Source organism: Carassius auratus, chromosome 38, assembly GCF_003368295.1.
Source record: "Carassius auratus strain Wakin chromosome 38, ASM336829v1, whole genome shotgun sequence".
NCBI lineage: Eukaryota > Metazoa > Chordata > Actinopteri > Cypriniformes > Cyprinidae > Carassius > Carassius auratus.
The window spans coordinates 4,286,214-4,312,683 of record NC_039280.1 but is presented as its reverse complement, the minus strand read 5'-3'; the positions used below and the strand labels follow the sequence as shown (position 1 = coordinate 4,312,683).

The 26,470-nt window shown below is 36.5% G+C and overlaps 1 protein-coding gene, 1 long non-coding RNA gene and 1 pseudogene across 4 annotated transcripts; 2 read left to right on the top strand and 1 right to left on the bottom strand.

The window, feature by feature from the left end:
• Positions 1 to 54: 54 nt before the first annotated feature.
• LOC113056702 (Hermansky-Pudlak syndrome 6 protein homolog) lies at positions 55 to 3,856 on the bottom strand (annotated as a pseudogene).
• Positions 3,857 to 4,499: 643 nt separating this feature from the next.
• LOC113056700 (non-structural maintenance of chromosomes element 4 homolog A-like) lies at positions 4,500 to 9,842 on the top strand. Its single transcript, XM_026223514.1, has 11 exons — positions 4,500 to 4,655; positions 5,170 to 5,409; positions 5,512 to 5,592; positions 5,768 to 5,898; positions 6,550 to 6,692; positions 8,337 to 8,436; positions 8,524 to 8,614; positions 8,707 to 8,801; positions 8,873 to 8,921; positions 9,005 to 9,090; positions 9,326 to 9,842. The coding sequence occupies exons 2-11, from the start codon at positions 5,193 to 5,195 to the stop codon at positions 9,389 to 9,391; spliced, it is 1,059 nt and encodes a 352-aa protein (XP_026079299.1). The 5' UTR covers positions 4,500 to 4,655; positions 5,170 to 5,192; the 3' UTR covers positions 9,392 to 9,842.
• A 408-nt stretch (positions 9,843 to 10,250) lies between these two features.
• LOC113056701 (uncharacterized) lies at positions 10,251 to 26,403 on the top strand. Of its 3 annotated transcripts, none has more exons than XR_003277746.1 (4): positions 10,251 to 10,487; positions 19,621 to 19,714; positions 21,093 to 21,158; positions 26,289 to 26,403. It is a non-coding gene; the product is annotated as an uncharacterized LOC113056701 (long non-coding RNA). The 3 variants fall into 3 exon arrangements; XR_003277745.1 differs by lacking the exon at positions 10,251 to 10,487 and adding an exon at positions 15,817 to 16,396 and having other exon boundaries at positions 19,583 to 19,714; XR_003277744.1 differs by lacking the exon at positions 10,251 to 10,487 and adding an exon at positions 15,831 to 16,396.
• Positions 26,404 to 26,470: the final 67 nt, after the last annotated feature.

The following is a 26,470-nucleotide window of genomic DNA, read 5'->3' as shown; positions in this document are numbered from 1 at the left end:
AAATCATTAATGACGGCTGTGACACTTCAGCTCAGAAAGAGACTTGAAAAGGAGTGGCAGCAATACACAAGTCATATTTAATTGCTTTTATCAGTGTTATAATCCCTGCGATAGCAATAAACACAAGAGCAATTCAAGAAATATATAAGGCATGAAAACATGAAATGACCAAATCTAAAATGTCCAATGCATCAGTACGCACATTACATTTTATATTACTGTACATTTCTTTTAATGACTAACACAGTCCTTAGCAAACATTTTCCACATGATTTTCTTAAAATAAAAATTACGCCAGCATATGGTGACAAAACTGTAGTGTCAACGGAAAAAAAAACACATTGTTATTCTAAGAGTTTATACAATAAATGAGAGCATGAAATGTGGAGAATGTGTAGTCATCTCTGACCTTGCATTAGGATCTTGATAACAACATGCCTTTATAAGGTGGCTATAAAAAAAGACAACTGAAAATTAAGAAATAGAAAACAGTTTAAAAGACACCAAAAACACATTAGATGAAATGCAGCAAACCTAGTTAACATAAAAACAACATATATTACATTCTATATTAGGAATAATTAAGCAGTAGTTGAACATCTGTGCATTGCAAGTTATTACTTTACAATCTTAATAGTAAATGGAATATTGTTCGATCCGAAGCTCTGTAATGATGTTTAGAACATGTTATGCCAAAATGAAAATGTGTAATTATTTATTCACCCTCATGTTGTTCCAAACCTGTATGGCTTACTTTGTTTTGTAGAACACAAAATACAGGCAATACCTTGAAAGTCAATGGGGTTCAAAGATTGTTTTCAATGAAATTGTTTTTTATTGTATAGATAAAATCTGTTAAATTGTTTATTAGAATCTATTTTTAAGTCCTCCAAAGAAGAAAGTCATGCAGGTTTGGAGATACATAAACATGAGCAGATGATGATAGAATTTCATTTTGGGTTTACCTGTACCTCTTAGACAATTTTAATAACAGTCTATGGGAAGGGTCAGACATGATTTGAGACTGGGAAAGTCAGAGCAGCTTGGCTTGAGATGTCACTTGAGATCCAGAGGAAGTCCTCTGCTTGGTTTCCTGCTGCTCAGCATCTCTGAACAGTCCCTTCGGTTGACGTGGAGGAGTGAGTGGAGGAACTGTGGGTGACTGAAGGATATCTGCGTACCTTTGGTTCGGTTTGGTCTCCCTTTGGAGAACTTTTCTGAGCAGTGGTTTCAAAAGCCCGATGGTGACCTGGCTGCCGTGAGCCTCGAAAGGACCAGAGTTCTGCGTTGAATCAGGCAGGTTTGTCAATACAATATTAAGTATGCTTGTCACAGTCATGTCCTCTGGACAAAGAGTCCATAGCAGGTCCAAAAAGGGGTCCAAGTCTCTATGCTGGGACACTTCGCACAGCAGAGCAATGAAAATCTCTTTGTTCAGAAGCGGGCTCTGTCGACAGAACCTTTCGGCTACTTGCGCAACCCGTTCCCACTGGCTTTGCTTGATGAGAATCCGCAACGCTTGCATTATAGCTTTAGGCCGCTCGCTGCACAAAAGCAGCTCCACTTCCAGGTGTTGGTAGGTCCTTTTGCAAGGGAGCACAGTCAAAGCCCGTTTATAGAGCGGCAGGCTCTCAGAGCTCTCCTTCATGCTGTAACCCCACGAAGACTTAGAGGACCCACCGGATTGTTGTTGTGCCAGTTCGAGAAACCTGGGGAGCCAGCTGGGCTGGAATTTGAAGATGGATTGGCACAAGAGCTCAAAAACAGGCACCGTAGTGTGTTTCTGCTGACCGTTGCAGTGAGCAAAGTTTGCTGTGGGTTGCACAGGGCTGAGGATGATTTTCCATAACTCAGCAGGAGCTTTAGACGACAACAAACCCTCACCGTTGCACCTCAGATGCAGAACCGCTTGCATGGCATGCCAGGAGTAAGTGGGAAAGAGATTGAAGATGCTGTTTAGATACTGAAGATTCTCCCTCTCTATCTCACCGCTAAGCAGCCGGCAGATCTCCTGCTGCACCAAGCTTTCACAATAGTTCTCTAGATCTTTCTCTGAAGCATTCACCATTGACGTTTTGACGTCCTCCAACGAAACGAGACTCCTAAGCTCTGATTCGAGTGAGCTCATGAGCCTTTCTTGACCTGTGGAATGTTTCTCGCCAGGTTTGGTCTTCTGGTTGCTGAGGTAATCCTTAAGGATGGCAGCTAGCGATATGGGCGCTTGAAACATCCCACCTTTTTTGAGCTTCTCCACCGTGAGCTGCGTGCTACTTAAACTTCTTTGCTGATAGTATTTGCATGCCTCCTCAAAGACAGTCTCAACTAAAAGTGCATTCGAGTCTTCAGAAAGTGTTGGAGAAGGCTTTGGTTTTTGCGTGACCACAAACAGCCCGGTTTCTGACAACATTTGTGGAGAGTGACTGTCCAAGTTGTTTATGAAGAGAAGACCTTCTGTTTTCAGACTTATTCTTTCTAATTCCAGACCACATTTGGTGTCGATTAAGAAGAGGGTCCGGCCTATTGTTAGTGCCAGGATTTCGTTATATATCTTCAGGCTATTTTGGGTCCCACTAGCACTTAAGCAATTATCAGGAAGTTTGTATATGTGGCTAAGACTGCCATCCCTCTTCATGATGCATACCCAACCAGTGCTAAGAAGAAGAAGGAGGTCTCCACATCCAGTTGGAGAGAATCCACAGATATCAGGAGGATTAATGGTAGATAAAAGGCCAATGCAGTCTGTAACAAGTCTCTTGAAGTCAGATTCCTTGCTTGAGCTTTTCATAAGTGTGCAACTACAGGCACTATGCACGCTAAAGGTGTCATGTTCAGGAGACCATGCAAGAAACACTTTTGAAATTCCAATGGAAGAGTTTTCCCTCATGTCTGGGAGCAGATAGACAAATTCCCAGAACTGACAGTTGTGTATCGAGGATTATTGTGCAATGCAATTTTCATGTTTCCTAAATTGACACCTCCCTCATTAACTTCTACAGTCTTTTTGCAGATGCAGAACCTGAAGTTGCTGCATGCACTATTGGAGTTCTCAGATGGTGGTCGCTCCTCACACCATATAATGAAATTCTGGCAAATGCACACAGAACTGACTTTAGCACGAGGGCTGTTACACAGATCTGCAGTCTGGAGTAAATTCCAGCCTGATCTGCACTCTAGGAATTTCCAGAATTCCACTCTTCCATTCTCAAATATAACTCCAAGCACAGAGGCTCCATCTTCTGGTTTGCTTTGAGGAACGTAAATAACATCCACTACAGGCCCATTTCCAGACAGCACTAAATCATTGTGTTTCTGGCATTGCATGAGATGAGGTCGCTGATATTTGTCGTGTGTCATAAGACCACTCTTGGGCTGACGCACAATGACATGAATGTGACGTCCATCTGGACTCAGACGAACATCAGACAGGAAGTTTTGAGATGAGATGCTTGAGTATCCCTGTTTGAAAAACTCTTTTAGATCCTTTCCTTTCGTGAAATCAACGAAATCAGTCACTTGTTCTAACGAGAGTCGCGTCATGTTTGCTGAAAAGTCGATCTGGAATAGGAAGCACACGATGCGCGTGAAAACACTTTCAGTTTGGACCAGCGATCATCCACAGTCTCCCTGAAACATGTCCAGTGCTCGTTTCACGCTGTAACTCCATCATATGACGATGTCATATCTCTACAGTCCAGAAATCCTAGGAAATACACGTACATTTCTCCTTTCTCTCCCACTCCTCCTGACATCACGAGTTTGTTAATTTCCGGATTCTGATGGCTGTGTTTCAAAATACCCACGGAAGCGCGCAGTTTGTGCAACAACGCTCGCCACAGTAACAGCCAGAAATCTTGTCTAGGTAGCAGTTTACTGATTTTTGAAACACACCCTATTCGGTATTTTTAGGTGTTTTTCTTTCTTTTTTTTTTTTTTTTGCTCTGTTGGAAGGAGGGATTTAATTCATTACTCTGATCTCTAAACCTATTATATCAGACAAAACTTATAACGTTAAATAAATAAAAAAAAATCATAAATTTACAGCTAAATGCACGACAATTACCTAAATATATTTATAGTTATTTGAAAAATACAAACTCGCAAATAAGCTTTTATTCTGGAAAAAACAAAACTACATAATCTGTACTCCTCAGTCATGACGTCAATTTGTAGACTAACAAGGGAGGCTATTTCGCCATAGATTCATTTAGAAATTTTCTTTGTGTTTTAGAATGTTTTTCGATGTATTGGTAAATTAAGATCCTTGGTTAACAACACTTTCAGGTTTGTTTAACAATTTAGATTACATACTGTGTATGTTTTTTTAAGGTATATTGCTGACAAATTGCTTAATAAGGACTACAACTACCATAAGGATGTGAGATTATGTGAGTGACAAATCGGACAAAAGATGTAGTTCATAAATAGCTATTGTTAATGCTTAAACAATATTGTACACATAGTATAAAAAATATAAACCAGGGGAAGAACTAATAAATAAAATAATATAAAATACAATCATGATACTACAGTCACAGGTTTTGTCATAGAATGCGTCGGAAATGACGTCAGGCCAGTAAACACACTTCCTTCTTCTCCCGCGAAGATTTCATCGTTGATGCAAATGACAGACGTGAACCCTGCAGTTTTTGAAGTTTGTAAGTTTTGATTTTACATTGTAATTTGCTCGTTTTTGTACATCAGTGTTTATTAATTATTCTCTGTTTTTATTTTCCGATGTCTCATCGCATTTGTAGCTCAACTTTAGTGGATCGCAAACATGATCACTGTCAGGAAATATTTGTGTAAATACAATGTCTCAGCAGTTATATTTGCATAGATTGCTTGCGCACAGGATGGTATTGTTTTGAAAATAAACTTTATTTTTAAAAAAGTATCAGTAAAATCTGTTTGTTACCAGTAAAATAGTGTTTTTACCAACCGTGTGATTAGCAGGAAACTGCTATGCGATGCTTTAATACACTGTGCTGCATATTATGTTATATTATATTATCTTTAAATACTTGGGTGACACCTACGTAACTTTTTAAAACACTTCCCAGTGTGCACCTCTCATTGCAGTGCTTGTTACAACATAATCAGACTTTATTGATGTAGGTATTTAAAGTTTCTGTAATTCTGTTATTCAGACATATGTGTCTCTCTGAATAGAAAATCAAGCAGAAACATTGAAGATGTCTGATTCGAGGAGAAAATCTAAAGGTAATCAAGAAGAGTCGGCAGGAACATCAAATGGATTGGGTGGACGGAACCGGCCAGAGAGACCTGGGGATATGGGTGATGAAGATGATATTGGTGCGGGACCCTCCGGTATTAGTGAGGAAGATGATGATCCAACACGCAGGAGAGAGATCAGGAGCAAGTACAGGGATCTGATCAATCAAGTCCAGCGTGAGTATTAATAATGCTAAAGTTTCTTCAGTGATACAGTTTGCTGTTTCAGTTATAAAGCATTGTAAGTATATTGTTGTGTGTATGCTTTTTTGTATACAGAAAATCGCGAGGACATGCTGAACCCTGCTAACAATAAACTCACTGATGTTTTAGAAGAGGCCAACAAACTATTTGCCAATGGTATTATTTTTCTACACTACATATTCTGGTACCTACTTACAGAACTAATGCAGTTCAGTCAATTATTAGGATGCATAGCCTGGCAGAGCATTGCGCACACGCATTTCATTTTCTATGTATTATGTCTTAATGATCATCTCCTGCTGGTTTTTTTATGGCCTGTGTCTATTTTCAGTGAGGCAGGCTCGTGAAGCAGCACTGGATGCTCAACTCCTGGTGCTAGCCACTGATCTAGGGAAGGAAAAGGCCAGCCAGCTGCATGCTGAAGGCTCTGCGTTTGACCCGTCTGCATTTTCAGAACATCTGGTATGTTACTGTAAAAAAAAAAAGATAGGCCAGACCTGCATTTTTCTAAAATCATCTTAAGCCTAAAGCCTGGAATACACTACATGACTGAAAAAAATGAACAGATTTTTTAAACACAAGGCATCATTACCATCTTTTGAAATGGCGATGAAGGAAAACTGGCTATCATACACTACACATCTGAGGATCACATGCTACCAGACCGTCAAGTTGTGTCGATCACAACGAAATCACGCAGAAACATTCGCATTGTTGCTAGGAGACTCTTGGCAAATGAAAACAACATGTTGTAAAATTGTCTTCTCCAGACTGTAAACCTGTCGAAAAATGGGGGCAAAAATCATTTAGTGTATTCCAGGCTTAAAGATGCACTAAGTGAATTTTGCCAAATTATGTTGATATTTGAAAGCGCTCAAATTGAGCGCTCTCTTCTCTCGGTCCGACACTGTGATCAAAAGTGCTTTTTATATATTGTTTAGTGTACCTTTAAGTAGATGTGAACCATTGCCACCAGTGTTATCTTTGATAACTAAGCTCACAGTGCTTTTGACAAACACAGCCCAGATCTTGTATTTAGGATAAAATGATGTTCAGATTCACTGTCTAATGATTTTGTTTTTCTTGATTGATTTCTCATATTGATCATTCTAGTTGTCCTTCATGGGTCTGAATCGTTTGGAGGATGAAAGTGGTCAGGATGGGAACTTGGAGGGATATTTACCACAAGGAGCCTGGCAAAGGCTTGCAAAGAGATCTGAGTACTGCTTCAAAACAGCCCCCTCATTCCACTACATGTGAGTATGTCTGTAGTAAATGAAACTGAAGGCGATTAGGTAATTAGGTTGAGTGTTTAAGACAAGGGGATATACTGGAAATTCACATTAAAACTGAAATTATTTTGCAGGTAATTGCAAAACTTTTAGTTTTAAGCCTAATTAAGTTTATTGGGCTGGTTTTGTCGTTCTCTTCTCGCCCCATGTACTGAAATATTGAACTGATGTATTGGTGGCCCACTTTAGTAAAGGATCTTGAATCAGTTAAAACTGTTGATGTAAGTGAATCAGTTCAAAGTTACATTTGTGTTATTCTTCAGAAATGTTCATTATGTTTTTTCTCAGCAAAGACACATTAAATTGATAAAAAGTGACAGTAAAGACTTGTATAATGTTTCAAATGGTTTCTGTCAAATAAATTCTGTTCTTTTGAGCTTTCTATTTATCAAAAATACTGAAAAAAAATGTATAGACCCTTTTACAGTTGGTAAACAAGGTGACGTATTTGTGTGGGCGGGGCTTAGCTGGAGGCAGAAAGATTCCCCTCAACACTTGAACGAACGGAAGCTAGCGAGTTTTCTTAGCTTGTTTTTTTAATAATGGCTGGAGAAAATCTGAATAATCTGCTTTATCTGAATATTTAAGGTCACTCACTGTCCGGGACCGCAATAATTATTTGAAAAAGTTAACTTTAACGGACGGAACCAGATTGGTCGACCCGTACACAATCACTCATTGGATGGACGATCTGACAGGATTACCTCCGATTGAGTGGCCTGACATCTACACTTACCTGATAGAGAAACCGGGCATTTATAGTAAAGAAAACTGAGGGCATATAAATCCTTAGATTAAATAAAGAGTGACATCACAGTAAAATTATTATTAAGATGTAAATATTTTCTAGAAATAAAAATTCTGAAGACTGCAAATTAATTATAAACTTTCTGTATTTATTCTTTCTTACCATGTTCTTAAATTCCGATCACAATTAATCACAACAATGTATATAAAATGTTCTCCGTGGATTCTGGCAACCAACAACTCAACAAGACAACATTTTAAGCTCCTTGAGTAGCCGACCCTGTGTTGGTTTGTATTAGCCGCCTCCAGTTTTCCGTTTGTTTTGCCTCCAGCTAGCGCCGTGACGTACCTGTGACGTCCGCGCAAAAGGGGTCTATAACAGTTTCCACAAAAGTATTAAGCAGCAACTTTTTCCACGTTAATAAAAGTGAATGTTTCTTAAGCACAAAATCATCTTAATAGTATGATTTTTAATGAAGGATAGTGTCATGTGTGGCACTAAAGCCTGGAGAAATGGCTGTTGAAAATTCAACGTTGCCATCACAGGAATAAATAATAATAATAATAATTAAAAAAAACTTTATTATAAATTGTAACAAAAATAATTCACAGGTTTACTGTCTTGATGAGCATAAGAAACTTTTCAGGAACTATAGTGTAATGAGTGAATATATTTTTTCATGATATTTATTGGATATACTTACTTTTGCTTAACTCTAAACCTCTGAATCAGTTTGATTAAAATGGCTATTTATCTGTTTTATAGCTTACAAAAACAATACTTACAGCCTGATTAAGGAGAGATTATGAATACAGTGTGCAGCATACTTTACAACCTTTGCTATTTTTGTTTAATTCAAGGTTGGGCTCATTTTTGGCAGAGCCTCCTCCGCCACGGCAGAGAGTTGAAAGACAAAGGAAAGTCCCCAGCAAAGAGGCTAAACGAATAATGCCCACCCAGGTGTGCTCATTAAAATGCAAATGTCAATCAATATTCTTGATAATCTGTGTGATTTTAAGAAATTAAGAAAATATCTTGTCAACACAGCTGAAGAAAATGGAAGAATCTCACCAGGAGGCAACCGAGAAAGAGGTTGAAAGAATTCTGGGATGTCTGCAAAGTTACTTTGCTGATGACTGTAAGCACGTTAAAATACAAATAAAATAACATATCACAGTTAAGCAAAACAGACTATTTTAAATCCCATTAAAAATGATTTTTCTGATACAGCTGAGGAACCCATTTCATATTACGAGTTCGTCATTGACCCCAACTCCTTCTCCCGGACTGTGGAGAACATCTTCCACACATCTTTTCTCATAAGGGTAAGTTAAGAAGAAACGGCTTTGGAGTTTAAACATTAGTCTCACAATAACTAATGAAATATTTCCCTCAGGATGGTCTGGTGAGAATGTACATGGATTCAGATGGGCTTCCTTGTATAGGTGAGATCAAATCCACAGGTCACCGTTTGATTGAGTTTGTTTGAATGTACTTGGAGATTAAATGAATTATGGGTGTATTATAGCTCCAGTAGAGGAAGGTGAGATGGAGCCCGGTGGAGCTGTCGTCCGACATCAGTGTGTCATCTCCATCAACCAGGAAAGCTGGAGGGTGAGCACATTAAGACTGTAGATGTTTGGGGTTGGAAAGAAATGTTTTCTGGATTCTAATTGAAGTGATAATATAGAAATAGTTTTGTTCTCAGGATTACCCAAGGCTTGTATCTTTTAACAGCTATTTAAGACTATTTTGTTTACCACTTTGCTATGTTCAGATCATATTTATTTAGCATGGAACAGTCTTTCTTTACATTAAATAACTTTTATCTATGGCCCGTGTCTTGCAGGAAATCATCGATGCCTTTGATATCAAGGAAGCTTTGATCCCCGCCTCAGAAGTTTCGTCTCAGTAAAGCTTGAAGATAGTTAGCGACAGCTGGCAATATGCTTATAAAATAACATTTTGTTCTTTTTATATTTTTTAATATTTGTGATCTCAGTTTTAAGAGTTGTGTCTTTGAATTCTGTATAGAAGTGTAATAATTGTCTAATACAATAAATGTGAAGTGAAGTTAACATTATATTATGTGTTGGATTCCATGTAACTTAAGAAATATTTTAATTTGATGGACACATGCAAGGTTCATAACTCTTCACTGTCTGTAGATGTACATCACCGTTCTTTTTCTCTTAATTAGAAATATTTAGAGTAGCAGGTCAATTGTGTGCATATAGACGGTGTATGGGTGCTTGAGAATGTGTCTCACATGGCAATAATATATCATAAAACAGATTTGCTTTGTAAACAATATGCAACTCTACTATTTGCAAGTCAAATCTCCATTTGCACAGCCCTCATACTACAGTGTCATTTTGCTAAGCGGCTCCATTAAACCCATCTGTGTTTTTGTATACATAAGAAACTTAATACAGATTAAATAAATATGTGCTTGGAGTAGTTTTTTATTTTTGTTTTAATTTCGTAATAGTAATTGGAGATTATACATAAGTCTCACAATAACGAATAAACTACAACCCTCAGGTAATCATTAATATGGTCACAAAAGTATATTCGGACTATGCTGTGAGTAGTTAGAGTAAGCTGAACACTACCACCTAGTGGTAACATAACCTTTTTTTTTTACTGGACAAAGCTGGATTTGATTTAAAACTACTCTTTAAAATTTATTAATAAATACACAATCTTGACTGCTGCCTCTAGTGAAGTTTATTTGCATGGTCGTATGGTAATATTTTTATTTACTTGAGCTTTGTTGTCGTGTTCATATGAAGTCGTGTAAAATGCGTGCAGGGAGGCAATAGAGCGGCACTCCATGTGCACACAGATTGGTCCAAGCTTGGATTAACTGCCCTGTAGTTTGATCCCACTGACATCTGAAGCCTTTTGGAGGGATCTGCCTGCTGTCTGAGTAACACTCATGTTCTCAAGACGCTTCTGTATGTTGCAGGGACTTTCTGGATGGTTTAGTGGTGTAAATCTGCATCCAGGTCAGTGGCTGAAGTTGAGATTTTACATATCTTCATATATTTTATATATTAGGCTTTGTGCTCGTCGGTGTGCTTCGTTTAATCAGGGTATATGCTGTTTTATGGCTCATTATGCATAAATGTTTAGGTCACTGTGGGTCACTGTGGCTTCAATTTGACTGAAATCCTGTTTCACTAGCTTTTTTGTAGCTTTTAATTACCAAATTTATAGTCAGATTTCCTAAGATGTTCTTACTTTTATGAGGTATTGTTAAATTTTAAACACTTTAACCTTAAGTTGTTTTTTAGGGAACTGCAGTATCATTCCTGGTGTCCATTTTTTGTTAATACAATTAATAAGATATGCATAAAAACAAATTCATGTGACATCTGTAAATGTTTGTTTGAGAAGGAAAAATGCTTGATTTCGGCATCATGGCATTGTCATTTACAGTATGAAATATGCATAGCTATTCATTACTGGATGAATATTTGATGAGAAATGTAAATGTTTTTCATGAGAAAGACTCAATAAATATATTCCCTATAGGCCCGTTGTTATAGGACACTTTTTAAGTTCGCCCAAAACTGAAAATTTGGCAAGCAACCAATCACTAAATTTGTTCTGATACAAAATCATCTACATCTTGGATGGAATAAGGGTGAATAAATAATATATATATATATATATATATATATATATATATATATATATATATATATATATAAAATAATATATATTAATAATTTATAATTATATTAGCAAATTTTCATTTTAGAGTAAAGTATTCCTTTAAGAAACCTAAAGGCTTAAATCTTTGTTGTTGTGTAGTGCTGTCACTTTAAGTTAGCACTAGATGATGGCAACATTTCACATTTCATTAAAAAAAAAATAATGCAGAAATGATTTTCTAAAATTAAATATCCAGTACAGACCAATATATCTATATCATATTGATTGTAAATGATGAAACAGAGTGAACATGAAACTGAAGTCATGACTAACCTTACTAAAGTATTGAGACAATTTCCCATTATGTGTCATATTAAACAATTAAAAAATGTGGGTCTGGCTTGATCATATCCACTGGTTGTTGATTGGATTGTGTTGAATGGAGGCAGATCTGAATATGATTGGCTCAATAAGAAAATGTTATGATATTTTTAGAGTATAGATGGACTTTTGATAGATAGATAGATAGATAGAAAGAAAGAAAGAAAAAAAACAGTGGGCAATTTTGTTTTCATCAGTGTTAATTTTGACACGAAATTTTAATTTAGTTTTAGTCTTAGTCTTTTGACTATAATTCTTTTTAGTTTTAGTCAAGTTTTAGTCATCTGATTTGTTTTAATTTTAGTCTTATTTTAGTCGACTAAAATTGCTTGGTATTTTAGTCGACTAAAATTGCTTGGTATTTTAGTCGACTAAAATAAGACTAAAATCAATAACAGATTTAGGCTACTAGACAATTTTTTACAGCTGGTATAGGAAACAAACTTAACCAAAATATATAAAAGACAAATTCAACTTTATTTCAACACAACTGTGTCTTTATTTCGATTCAAAAGCTTTTATGCAGCAACAAACACTGTCATGATAATGTAAACAATAACTAGCTGCCAATTGACCATCAATAAAAGAAAAATAAAGTTAGGTCCAGGACCTTAAAGCTTACAGCTGAGCTGAACAATAAGTGCATACATTTAAAGTAAATATTTAATAAGTTGGCAGCTAGGTGGATAAAAAAAGTAACAAGATTTTATAAGGTATTCATTTGTCTAGCAATATTGTATGTTTTAAATACTACAATATTGCTAGATTTGTATGTATAATGATAGGATGTGAACATTCATGTTTCACATGACTAATATAGAAATATTTGTGATATTGTCAACAAGTAGAACATTATAAAATATACTAAACATTAGTATTAATCAAATGTATTTATCATGATATTACGTATTAGTATTGTGCTCGCATCTAATTTGAAGAAGGGGCTATTTTACAGTAGCTACTTTTCAGTTCGTAATATTTAATGCTACAACATCTACGCACTGCACTATTCCAATTTTGCTTAGCTCAATAAACAAAAGAACATCGTTGTAAAATTACATTTGAGAAAATGTCCGGGTGGCTCGTCTGTAAATGTCTTTTCAAATTGGTTGTGTTCTTGCCACGAATGAGCGCTCTGCGTGCTTTACACTTTGTTTTGTTTTGTTCGTCGTCAAACGTGAAGTGAGCTGTGGACATTTTGTCGCTCTTTTAGACAGTAGGGACTTTAAGCAACAGCTGCGAATGGAACGGCTACAGCGACCGGAAGTTTGCCGTCACACCGCTGTAGCCAAGAACGTAAAAGTCACTAAGCAACGGTAAAACAGAACAGCGCAACGCAGCATTAATTCATTTATTGAGATCCAAAAAAATATATAATTTAAAAAAGCAAGAGAAGGATTGCTTTTGGCGTTAAATGACAATCTTTTGTCAGAAGAGGAGTTTTTAATATTGTATGATGTAAATAAGTCTAAAAACATAACATTTATTTACCTAACCTCTCACGTTGTAGCGACTCTGGCAAATCAGCTGTTCTCCCGTAGTAGACCGTTAAATTAGAACGTCACAAAGTAGCAGTTAAATTCGCGCAGGCGCAATACAACGCCAGAATGGCGTTGCCGTTCCACCAGAGGCTGTTGCTTAAAGTCCCTATCACCTCTTCGAATGCCGACTTCCCGGGAGCTCATAAAAACTGAAAACCTTCGCTTCACGTCTCAATAAGTCAGGCTCTGATTGGTTCTCTTCTCTCATGAAGTCTGTTCTGTTTTGCCGGTTCTTTTGCTCATTCCTCGCATCTCTCCCGTCTGCTGATTTGATTTTCGTCACAGTCTATTTTCGTCTCGTCCTTTATTCGTTGACGATAATGTCAATCAATTTAGTCATAGTTTTAGTCTCCATCAGTGCCTTCTATTTTAGTTTTCGTTTCGTTTTCGTCCACAAAAATATATTCGTGACGAAAATAATGACGAAAATATTTAGTCAACGAAATTAACACTGGTTTTCATGCTGTCTTTAATGCTATTTAAAGAATGAATGTTTGAAATTCAGTCCATCAGTCTTCATAAAGATTAATCTATCTCATCCTGACTCTCCTTTTGTAAACTCCTTTTATTTTCTGCCACTGTCCCATTTCACTTGAGTGGCTCCATCACTTTTCCTCTGGCGATTTTCTTTTGATGCTTAGTACCGTGTCGTCATGCCTGCAGCTGTTGCTCTTTTAAACTTGCAGATGCTCTGTTCTTTTATTTTCTCGTTCTCGTCCGGCTTCTGTATTTTCTGTCCTCCCCCTCCTCTCCCAGGCTGTGTGACGGTCGCTGTCGATAACAGAGGGGCTTTTACCCACTTGCAGAGCAGCATCTTACAGCATCCCTGCAAAAGCCAACAGAGGAAGAGAGGAAAACAAATGTCAAGACATTTTTTTTTATCCTTCGCTGTGCTATTTATATAATGTAGTTGTTATATAACAGAGAATGAGCATGTATGTCGTAGATATACCCTGGGCAGTGCAGTAGATGAGGCTTATTCACACACACATATGAGGGTATCCTTGCACGCTTGCACACACTTGCTCACACCCTGCTTGCATTGCTCAGCGATGCCATTGCTTTGTAGTGGGGATGCAATCCTGGAGAGACTATTTTTGCAAGCCTTGTAGTGCTTCTGTCACCTCTCCCCAGGAGGACATGGAATACAGGATGGGAAGCTGCATCGGAGTCGCACGCAGCCAGGTAACACTGCATCTCAGACACTGCAGACAGAAAGGCAAAATGAGAACGAGTGGGAAGACATCGCCGTCTGTTCGCTGGTTGTCAGTGCAGGCAGAAAAAGGGGATGAGGGGGAGTATTGGTGTTGGTCTGGGCTGACGTCAGGGGGATATGAAAGAAAAAGCATGTTTTTTTGGCTGTCTCTTCTCATACTGGCCTGTAGTGGTCGGAGCTTGGGAGATGAAGAGCGTGAAAGGAGACGGGAATGGAAGGGAAAAAAAGAGGGGGAGGTGCAAAAAGATGCCTGACAATATCTGTACAGTCAGTGAGAGGGAAAAGGATGCAGGGAAAGGAATGAGAGATATTGGATAAATGAAAGGCAGTAATAACTGCATTCTAGATTGTGCTGAGAATAGACATAGGTTGAGAGAATTAAACAAAGGAGTCAAAAAATGAATTTAATATCTTGACCACAACTAATATTTGTGCATTCAATATCTGCTATTAGTGAATGCATAATTATCCATAACTGAATAGGGAATCAGCCTTAATTGTTCATAGACAATAAGTGCTTATTTATTAATCTTATTATTCTGCATTCCTTGTTTATGCAGTTAAAGGGATTTTGCTAAACAGTCATTTTGTACTTGTTTTAATAGGCATTAAGAATGGGAATATTTGGTTTATTGTTTTATTATAATGGTTATATAATGTTATATATAAAGTTAATATTTTGATACTGTATAATGGTATCAGGGAGGAGAAGGGGTGTGTTGGAGTGTCAGCTTTTAAAAAGTATTTATTTCAGTGATCAAAAAAGAATTTGCTTGATGCATTTAAAAGGTCAGTTTTCTGTATTGTTATGTAGTGTAAGGTGAGAATAATTATTTTGTGATTAAGTGAAATGGTATGGGGTGTGTGTGTGTTTGTGTGTAAACGTGTAAACAGGTGAGGTGAACAGATAGCAGACAATGGATAATACATTAATAATGCATATATGTATTATGCGCTGTAATGTTTTCCAGTAGGAAACCTGAATTGAATTTGAAATTGAAAGGGAAGATCACAGTCTAGAAAGTTTAGCAAGAACGGTTGCATTAGCCACTGAATGAAAAGTCTTGCAGGATGCCTGACAAAGCTGAAAACACTGGTTTAGTAAGTTATATTCTATTCTACCTTTTTTCAAGTGCTATTGTAAAAATGTGCTTTACTAAATATTTTTATTAGTTAGAAAAGCTTAATATAACTGGATCAACCTGACTGCTTTTGGTGACACTAATGTGAGTAAATTGGGTAGAATTTTTTTTTCACATTATTAGTTCACTTTACTATAGACGTAAGCCTATCACTTTTCTTTCTTTCTTTCTTTCTTTCTTTCTTTCTTTCTTTCTTTCTTTCTTTCTTTCTTTCTTTCTTTCTTTCTTTCTTTCTTTCTTTCTCTTCTTAAGTTCTCTAATTATTATTTTATGTTGCATTTTATTCCCCAAAGTAATTCTGTAAGGACTGCATAGATTTTAATGGGTTTTATTTGGGCATCCAGCAATGTGAATACTTACTAGACCGCTGTCAATGTGTTTTCAGTTTCAAAAGTTTGCAGCGATCAGTACCATGGTAGAAATGACATATTCACTCATTATTCACTCCATGAGGCGACCTGCTCTATGTAAAAAAATGTATGTCTTTTATTAGGCCACTGATATGAAGAGTTATATATACTTATAATAAGTTTTCTGGTGTTTTTAATGCAAAACTTTTTTCAATGAGAACAAAAAAATGAAAGAGATAAGGTATACAGCTCAGAGAAAGTGCTGTGTAATTGTTTTGGGGCCCTGTTGACAGGCTAAGGAGGTTATGGGAAGGGTAAAATCCTTTCTGCTTAGTTTATGGCATTGTGTTTGTTTACAAGTGTTACCAAGGGCCATGCACCGTCCAGCTGACTCTGTCATCTCTGCCATGTCAGAATCAGGGCGGCCCCCCATGATCTCCCTGTCATTTTACCCCTTCTCGCCTGCTCAAACTCTGTGCAGATATAGCAACCCAATGTGCCAGTCGTCTCAAGAGGGGACAAGCTTGTTAACTGTGGTCTAGCTGCAAAGAACTAAATCTAAAGCTCTACATTAAGTGTTGCATTGTGAGCTTGGATAAATGCTCTGCTTCTGCTTCTGTGAGCTGGGTGAGTGAGTTCGACTTCACTTTGAGTTTAACTTCACTTTGTTGTAACTGTTTTTGAAGTTAAGGTGTTCAAATGTGGTGATTTCTTGCACTCTCATGGTGTACATTAGTAATGCATCACTAGTAAACCTTTTGATTTTCTCTTTAGATTTGCATTTGGTTCACTTTAGGTGTTAGTGTGGGTCTTCTTTTACCATATGTTTATGTTGCAGGAAAAGAATAACATTTCATTTGTTTCATGGTTATATTATGCAGCATTTTAGCACATCAAATTCTGTACCGTGTGAAAAAATTTCTATTTTTGTTCTCTCGCTTGATCATAAACTGTTAGTCCAGGAATAGAGGAGACATGTTCCTGTTCCGCTTCAGGAGTGTTCCTATGTCAGCATTCATGTAGTCATGTTTGCAAGTGATTTAGCCACACTAAAGGAAGATACTAATGTTTAATTATTGGTGGAAGATACTACAGATGGGTCTGCAGTATTTAGATCTAAAAGTCTAGATGTGTTTTGGCTCTTATGGTGGATGACAAACAAAACACAAATATAAGAAGGGCTGGAATTACACTCCATTCACTCAGTGTTTAAAGCAGTGCCATCATTTTCTACTCTCTTGTTTATCTTATTGATTAGCTGTTTCTGAAAGTCCGTCTCAGTCTGGGTCCATGAGAATTTGGGATCATCTAAACTTGACTCTTCAGACATTATTTGCATGGAAGTTATTGTATAAACCTACAGAATTTATTGCATAGCACAGTTTGTTTTGAAGGGAAACTGGTGAACATGACTCATGGCTGGACGGGAAGACCTAAACAACGATTGACAGACAGGAACAGCATCTATTTATAACAAGTTTCGTATGCAGGTTTGCACTTCCTGCCAAAATATAGAGCAGGCACTGATCACCCAGCAGAGTCACATGGACGCACAAACAGCAGTCTGATATAGCCTAGAAAGATGATCTGTATAACTGTTTGACACAATGAGTTTGTGTTTTGGAGATGCTATTTTGTTTACAGCATGTTTACAGTCGTTAAAATATGACTTTACTGCCACTTTGTTTATTAATTGCGACTTATCTCTGACAGTGTGACTTCATATCTTACACTTAATATCTTATTTTAAACTAAAATACCTCATAATAACCTTTTTTATATTATTCTCTGCAGAGACCATAGGTTCTTGAATTGCAGAGAAGCTGCATAAATGTTTTTTATTAACATTTTTCCATTATGCTCAATTTAGCTTGTGTGGAACACAAAATTGTATAATATTTCATATAATTTTTTTTTAAAGCTTAATACCCATTCAATCAACGTCCTTCCAAACACACGAATGTATTGGTGATTACACCATACTAAATTTGATGTAACCAAAAATGAGGCTGTGGGGGATTAAATTACAGTCCATTAGTGGGTTATGCTGTTTGAAGTCTTAGGCCATGTCTAATTTTCACAACACATTTTCCAGAGTATTAGCTCACAGCAGTAGGAGACAGAGGGCAGCTGCTGTTGACTAGTTGATTTTGGCAGTAATCTCCAAAACCCTCAGTCACTAGCACAATCTGTCAAATGATGAGCTTACTGCACCAGATTAACCCACTAACACCACTAATAGTCAAAAACAGACTCCTACTAAATGATACTGTAAAACTGTCCCATACAATATAGCTCTTGTGCCCACTAGAAGAAACTAAAAAAACAACTATCTAGTATTAGTATACAGACTAGTATTTCTGCTGTCTGAATTTTAGTTGTCTCCCTCAATGAATCCTCATAGCACTAGGTATAGATGGTGTTCCACCAAAGGGTTAGACAGATGGGATCCCGTGTACTGAGTTTCCCCACATTAGAGCGTGCTGGAGTTGTGCTTGTTTGAGGGGGCAGCAGCAAGACTGATGGGCCTGGAGCTTTCTGCATTTTGCTGGCCGCAGGTCAACAGTGTGTGTGTGCAAAATCCTCCAGGAAGCTGATTTATGTTTCTAATGAGCTTGTGGTGTTCTTAAAAGAGGTTCTGGCTAAAGGTCTGTTAGACCCATCTAGAAGAGCTTTTTTTATGGGCTAATAAGACATCCTCCTCCAATCACTCTCACTAACCTTCACACAGTGAGCGACTCAAGCCAAATGTGCAATGGGCCTGAAAGCATTGCTCTCTTAATGTGGCACGGTAAAAAAGTGCACAGTTTGAAATGATTCATGGATGTTAAAACGAACTTACCATTTTTTTTTTTCATAATGGAACTTTAAATCAAGGATACTATTAAAATATCGTTCTCATGCTTGCAAGTTACCGGACAAGTAAGGATCAAGCAATGACAATTTAATTTAATTTAAAATAACTGTTTCTATATAATTTAAAAGGTAATTTATCCCTGTGATAGAAAAGCTGAATTTTCAGCAGCCATTACTTCAGTCTTCAGTGTCACATGATTCTTTAGAAATGATCCTTCAGTTGTGCTGCTTATTATATCTTTTTTTGGAATAGTTTTTTCAGGATTCTTTGATAAAAAGAAAGTTAAGTAGAACAGCATTTAATTGGAATAGAAATCTTATGTGATATGTCTTTACTGTCACTTTTGATCAAATAATGCCCCTATGATTAATAAAAGTATTAACTTTTTGTGCTGACCTACCAGCACTTTGTACTGTTGTATAAACCGGTACAGTAAATTAAAAAGAGAATCACAGAATACTTATTCTAAACTTTCTGTTATAGACAGCTTGTGATTTTATCTATATTTTTCCCCTTTTTTTCAGTCAATTTGATTGGTTACTGTTTCTCCTGAATTGTCTGCTTTGATTGGTTCAATCTGATTTATCTGGTTTGTGTTCAGGATCTTTACATTGGAATTACAGATCTGCACTTGAAATCAGAACTACATACTTGCTGTATGATTCATTTGGGCCATTACGTGATAGGTATTATTATATAAATCATTGTATAACTCTTAAATTCAGTGAAACTGCCTGAAGGCAATGATACTAATAAGAGTTTTTCTTTTTCCTACCACCCTGTGAAAGTTGTTCTACTGGACAGCATCACTGCACTTTGTTCTGCTTTCATCAGAGCCTCTTAATCTCAACACATGACACATACTTGCACACATATTTCACTCCCTGATCGCTCAAAGCTTTAAGTGTTTCTCTAAGATGTTTGACGAAGAAATAGTGTTTGTAATTCCTTGACAGTGTCTGCTTTTTTCTCATCGGTCACCTCATTCTGCCAGAGGTGGCCTGTGCCATTGTTGGTCTGGTGTGAAGGGGTCACCTACCAGCCCGCTTTACAAGATGGGCAATGAGAACAGCACTTCGGAGCTTCCGGTAAGATGGTTTCAATTGGGACCTGCTGCCTGGCTTAGCACCGCTGTATTTATCTCTTCTGAAACGTTTGGACTACCATGCTTGTGTGTGCCTTAAAACTAGACTTATGGTTTAGAGCTGTTATGACTTTTGGTGACATCTGTTAGCATTCACCATCAACTGACACACTGCCTGTGACAACCTGTGCTTGAGATAACAGCTCAGATAGAGAGAGAGAGTGCTGTGGTAAACGACATGCACTGTTGTTTTCACTGTATGTCAAACATTCGGACCGAATTTTGTTTTGAAAGAGTGCAGATGGTCAGTGAACTCATTCTGTGTGGGATTTTTAAAAATCTAAACCAATAGGCCTATGCTGTTCGCAACGGTGCTTGATAGTGAATAAATAAGTAGAGATGCTACTATATTAACAATTTTTTTTTCAGTAGCATGACTGTCTTGGTTGGCTATTTTTAATTAATTAATTTTAATTCAATTAATTCTAATGAATCAGATCATTAAAAAACTGCTTTTTTCCTCATAACCCATGTATCGCTAAAATGTCCAACTCATTCATTCTAGTTAATCGGCTGGTTCTTAAAGCTCCCTTCTCTCTTCATGCTTAGCACTGCAATGTCAGTTTCATTTAAGTTTTGATCATTCGGACTGTTCATGTAATGTAACAGATAAAAACGTTTCACATTTTCGATATCTCATTGGGCTAAGTAGCCTAGCCTTCTTAGTTTTTGACCCTGTTATGCAGATTTTTTGCTTTTTTTGCCTTTTTGCTTTTTTTGATATGGTCGCTAAATTGTTTAATAGCCTACTTATTAGGCTAATATAAATATATATAAATATAAAAAAAAGATGTAATTTCTGTATTTAAATATTAATAAAGGTATTTGGCTATTTTTCCCTAAAGTAACCATATTTTTGTTTAGCATAGCTAATTAGTTAATCCAAACAGTAACTTAAAAGTTAAAAGTTCCCCCAACAAATCGTCACCATAATTTAAATATTTAGCATGTGTATGACGTTTTGCTGCTGATATGATTTTACAAGACATATATGCATTTGTGCATTTAACTGTGGCTTGATATTCAGAGGACCCTGAAAGGAATAATTTTGGTGACTTTGTGCTACATTGAAAAGGCTACTCAACTTGGAATTCAGGGTTTATCTTAATAGGATCAATCTTTCGGGCTCAGTGTTTTTTCATGGATGACTCCAACAGTTTGGTAGTTTCCCAGAATGAAACTCTTGGTAAACGTCCAGCAACAGCAGCACTGGGAACTGATTGAGGCATGGATCTGCCAAAGACTGTTGCTTTTTTAACACAACTTCTAGCTATTTCTTCTGTTCTCATCTTTTGCATTACACATATTTGTCTCTGCCACAGGAGGGCGCTCCAGATAAAGTGGTGCTATTTCCTCCAGAAGAAGCACAGTCTGACATGGTAAAGGAGGTACTGTAGGGACGGGTGTCAGCATGTGTGTGTGAAGCTGCACTGGGAGAGTGCATGGTATTTCTACATTAACTGTGGTTCAGAAAGATGTTTACTTAGAACATATGAACAAATATAGATTTCCAAAGAATAGATTTGCCTAAGGGTCCACTAGAAGGCTATAAGACAAAGCAAGCATTTAAATAGCCCAAGACAAAATAACTATGTCTATATCTTAAATCTTTGAGCCTAATCATTCTTAATCACTGAAATTTTGTTCAAGCTGTAAGACCACATTTATTGAGCATACACTCAAAAAAAAAAAAAAAAAAAAAAAAAATATATATATATTATATATATATATATATATATATATATATATATATATATATATATATATATATATATATAGGTTTTCAAGTCCTAAACTGTAGCAAAAATAACATCACAAACACAAAATTAAAATAAATTTAAAGGGGTTAAATGGGCCAATATCCCAAATTTTCTTACATATCATTAATTACCTAGGAATATTAAATAACAATTAATATCTAGATTTCAAAATTTGAAGCATTTTCAACATTTCAGTTTCACTGTTTCCAGATTTAAATGATATTTAGAATCAGTGTTTGTTTCTGTTTAATCATTTTAGTCCCAACCACGAGCATACATCAAATACTTAAATCTCTGATCTTTGAGCATAATCATTCCTAATCATTGAAATTTTGTTCAAGCTGTAAGACCACAAATTATATAAACATATTATATATAATTGGCTGTATAAATTTTGCTAAATACTGTAAATATGTGGATTTTGCACACCGTAATGGCAAAAGTGTGAGGTTTATTTGAATGTAAATAGCATTTTAAGTACTGTGATTCACCATTTCCTTTTTTAAATTTTAACATTTTAAGCAGTTTTATTTCTGTTGGTCATTTAAATCATGCAGTACAACTAATATATATATATATATATATATATATATATATATATATATATATATATATATATATATATATATATATATTAATATAACATTTTCTGGGTATGCCAAGCTCTAAAATATTTTATTGGGTAGAATAAACTGTAAGAAAAAAAAATATTTGTTTCAATTTTAAAAATTCTCTCAGTGAGTCTGTTTAAAATGGAGTATTGTTAGATATTGTTAAACCTTCAAAAGTTAGTGTATAACATGATCCCCTCCTGTGGGTTACGTTGAGACTGACCTTTGGCCCATTTCCCAGTATTCACCTGCAGAGTGTGCATCAGAGTGCAGTCCTCAGTCTCTCAGCAGGAAGTGACAGAACAGCAGCAGACAGACGAGGCAGGAGAGGGAGGGATCAGAGGGCAGAAGCGTCATGCTCAAAGAGTTTCACATAGTAGGGGGAGCAGTTGCTCTCAGTAGCCTGAGATATCGTAGTACTGCTTCTCAGCAGGAACAGTCTGTCTCACACTTCCTAGGGACTAGCGGAGTTCTCCTGTGAAGGGCATGGGTCTATAACAGGAGAGGTGAAGGGAGCTGAGTCAGGAGTCTGGGGGGGAGACTGGAACATAGGCACGACCGGCAGCATGTTTGTGTCTTCACCCAGCTGAACCAAAAACACACACACACGTCTCTGCTAGCTCTCTCGGGAAGTTCAGCGCAGGAGTGCTGCACTGTGAAGCTGTAGCAGTCTCGTGCGAATGTGTGTGCCTCCTTAGAGAAGGTGAGTTTGTGATTTATTTAGTGGCTTGTTGCAAATGTGAGTTTTACACTGCAAAATATAAATATTGTTTTCTTGTTTTAAAAAAATCTCTGTTAAAATCTCTCAAACCCTTAAGACAAAATAAATGCAGTGCTGCATGTGTTATTAAGAGAATGTATAGGTAACACTTTAGTTTAGGGACCAGTTCTTACTTACTTTTAACATATATATGGCTGTTTAAGTACTTATAAGAACATACTGTGATGCCTTATTCTGCATGACCATGTTTTTTATTACTACCCCATACCTAAACTTAACAACTAACTTAATAACTATTAATGAGCAGCAGATTTATAACTAGTTAATAGTGAGATTTGATCCGCAAACTAAAGTGACCAATGTGTTTTTCTAATACAAATGTATTTTGTCTTACTGAACTGGGAGTAAAAAGTAAAGTTTTCATTTAAGAAAATAAATAATAATTTTTAGATTTTTTTTTTTTCATTTGAAAACAAGTGAAAAAGAATGATTAAAAAACTTTATTTTTTGCAGTGTAAAAGTTGTATTTATTTTGTATTGAGTGAACTGTTGCGTGTTGGCTGAATACACTGGTGTGTATGTCCTAAATCGGGGATAATACTTTGGTCTGTTTCATATAGTTATTCAAAACTGGACTGCATTTCATGTAATTTATGGGTTGTGTGTGTATCCCACAAACTATTTAGAGGTCAGTCTGCTGCGTTGGGCTTATAGGATTGTCATGGAAACCAGTAACACTACACAGCAAGGACGCTTGGTTAACAGCAGGGATTTACTGTAGTGGGGACAATGTGGTCTGTTAAAGGGGCAGGGCAAAAGAGACCATATGGGGTCTGCTTTTCAGGACCACTAATGCTGTAGGTCAAAGGACAAAGGTAGACAGTGGCCCTTTATTTTAAAAAGACAGCAGTGATTTGAGGTTACCTGTTTCCTTCTCCAAAGGCCCATGTGTGCTGTATATATGGATCAACAGATCTGGGTAAGAGATTCCCCCAATGTAGCTTATATCATTTTAATTTCTAAACTACAGACAAAGTGTAGCTCCGTGAGTGTGATTTATTTTAGTTTCTGTGTGCTCAATGAAGTTTTCTAGGGCTCAGATATAGGTTCACAGCATAGACAGGAAACAGGAAGTTGTTGAACTTGAAACCAAGCATGAGAAACAAGATCATAAGAAGACAAAGTGTGCTATTATTCTATTAAACTCAAGTGTAGGTGTGAAAAATGTGGTCTTAGAGCTTGAATAAAATGTCAGTGATTAGCAAGTTTAAAAAGTCCTTCTTGTGATCAAAGATTTGAGTATTTGATGTAAGCTAATGGTTCGGGTTTACTGTTAACACAGTAGGGCTTTATAATGTTATTAAAGTTAAAAATAGATACAGACTCAGATTCTAAATGTCATTTAAACTGGGAAACAAAATTTTAAATGTTGAACATTTTTCTAATTTTCAATGTAAATGTTAATTGTTATTCAATATTTCTAGGTTATTAATGATAGTAATAAAGTTTGGGATATTGACCCTTTAACCCCTTATCAAACAAATATTTATCTTTTGCTTTTTGAAAGAAGAACATTTAAAATTCATTCAACTTTTCAGAAACATTTTTCATTAAAATTATTTTATGATAAATAAAATAAAATAATAAAGATTTTTTAACAAGCATTTTTATTAGTGGTCTCAAACTATGTACCCCATTCAAATAACATACGAAGGCCTTGACTTGTTGTCTGTGGGTGAGTAAACAGATTCTCAGGTTGATGGCAGAACTTTTGGTGTAGTGTAGCAGACACTGGGTTGTTTTTAAATGAAGGCGAGGAGAGAGGTTTAGGGACACAGTGATACAGTACAGTGATTGTTCGCCGGTGTGTGAAGTGCATCCTGTTCTTCAGGGGTTTTGCCTTTTTTTTTTTTTTTAATCCTGCCATCTGTCACTAGTAAATGTTACGGATATTTGAAACCCTTGTGTTTATTCCAGGCTTGGTTAACAAATTAAAACTCTGAATAAGCTAATGGAATCTGAACCCATGAGTTAGTCTGGACTTAGATCAAGGGCATTTCATTTGATACTCTGACCTGATTCAAATTGAGTGCTGTTTGGTTCAGGCTGGGAATGTAGATCAATGCATGAATTCACTCTTAAAGTCTTAAAGCTCTGAGAGTGTATAACACGTATCCTACAGCAGAGGTGGGAATGCAATGCACCCATGTGTATCAAGTGCATGTGATGTGTACAGGAGTCGAAGATGATAAAAACAATGCTTAATGGATGTGAGGCTTCTCTAATGTGGCCTGTGTTCCAGAGAGCCTGCAACATGATCCCTTTTGCTGCACAAGACTTGCCTGTGAATCATACTGTTGATCAATGTGTGTGTGTATGAATAAAATGTGTGTGTGTCTGTGTGTGTGTGTGTGTGTGTCTGTTTTGGAGGGGTAGGATTCTCTTATTTTAAATCATAGTATTTATTATGCAAATGAGAGTCTAAAATTATCAAATATTATACAATTATTTGGGTTTGCTTTAAAACAAAGGTGGATATTTGACAGTCTATTTTTATTTTATTTTTTACTTTTTTACATGTGGATGATCTGCTGTTGCAACCCCCTAACGTGAGCAGGAAAATACAGTTTTTTTTTTTATTATTATTATTATTTTTTACCATTTAATCACCTAGGTAAATTAAATAGGCTTGCAATGTGACAAATGCATTTCTAAATTAAATGACATGTAGTAAATAATCCATGTATATGGATTTACATGTGTTTGTTTGTTTGCGTGGCCTTTTACAAATTTTCTAGAAAGCATTCAGTCTGAGTTTAAAGTTATCTACGGTAATGCAGTTCAGCTAAATGAGGCTATCTTATTTTATCTGGAAAGACTAGTGGTAAAACCAGTAAAGTCAGAACAATAACTTCATTTTTGCCTCATTTTCAATGAAACATGAAACACGAAAGTAAATAAATTCTGTGGAAATTCACTGTGAACCAAGAATTACCCTTTTAGGTTACAACCGAAGTTTTTTTGGTAACATTGTTTTGTCATGTGCACAAAAGGGCATATGAACATGCCTGAACTGATCCTTAAGACCCAGCTGGTGTGGTGGATTCATTGTAAACATGTTTATTCTTTAAAGATTTGTCTAAAAGTTCTGATGGCACAATGATAAATGATCCGGGTGTGTAGCCTGATCTGAAATCATCTCTGCATTTAAATTGTATTGACATGGTGGGTGTGTTTTCTTTGATGTAAAATGTCAAACCCTGTACGTTTGAAGGAACGCAATCTCGGTTTGAACAACTAACTTGTTCTCAAAGTGGCAAGTAAGCCATTTTAGGTGTGTGCAGCTGGTCTGAGTGATTTATGGATGTCTAATTAAAAACAGATTGCACCGGTCTGTTCTCTAACTACTTTTGTTGTGTTTCTCAGGCTGCAGTACACACTGACAAGGCGAGCACACTGAAGGAGAAGTCTGCCACTGCAGAGAACGGATCTGTCCACACTGATTCAGTCAAAGCTGAGCCACAGGTGTCTGCTGACGAGGAAGAAAGCTGAGAAGACCGGAAGAGGAGGATAAGAGGGAGCTAGAGTTTCCTCATGACCTGCTGCCC

What these genes read in the sequence shown, in the direction of transcription:
- LOC113056700 (XM_026223514.1), top strand. Translation starts at nt 5,193, where the DNA reads ATGTCTGATTCGAGGAGAAAATCTAAAGGTAATCAAGAAGAGTCGGCA. An exon ending in GCCCCCTCATTCCACTACAT is followed by an intron (nt 6,693 to 8,336) that starts GTGAGTATGTCT and finishes GTTTAATTCAAG; the next exon opens with GTTGGGCTCATTTTTGGCAG. An exon ending in AGATGGGCTTCCTTGTATAG is followed by an intron (nt 8,922 to 9,004) that starts GTGAGATCAAAT and finishes GGTGTATTATAG; the next exon opens with CTCCAGTAGAGGAAGGTGAG.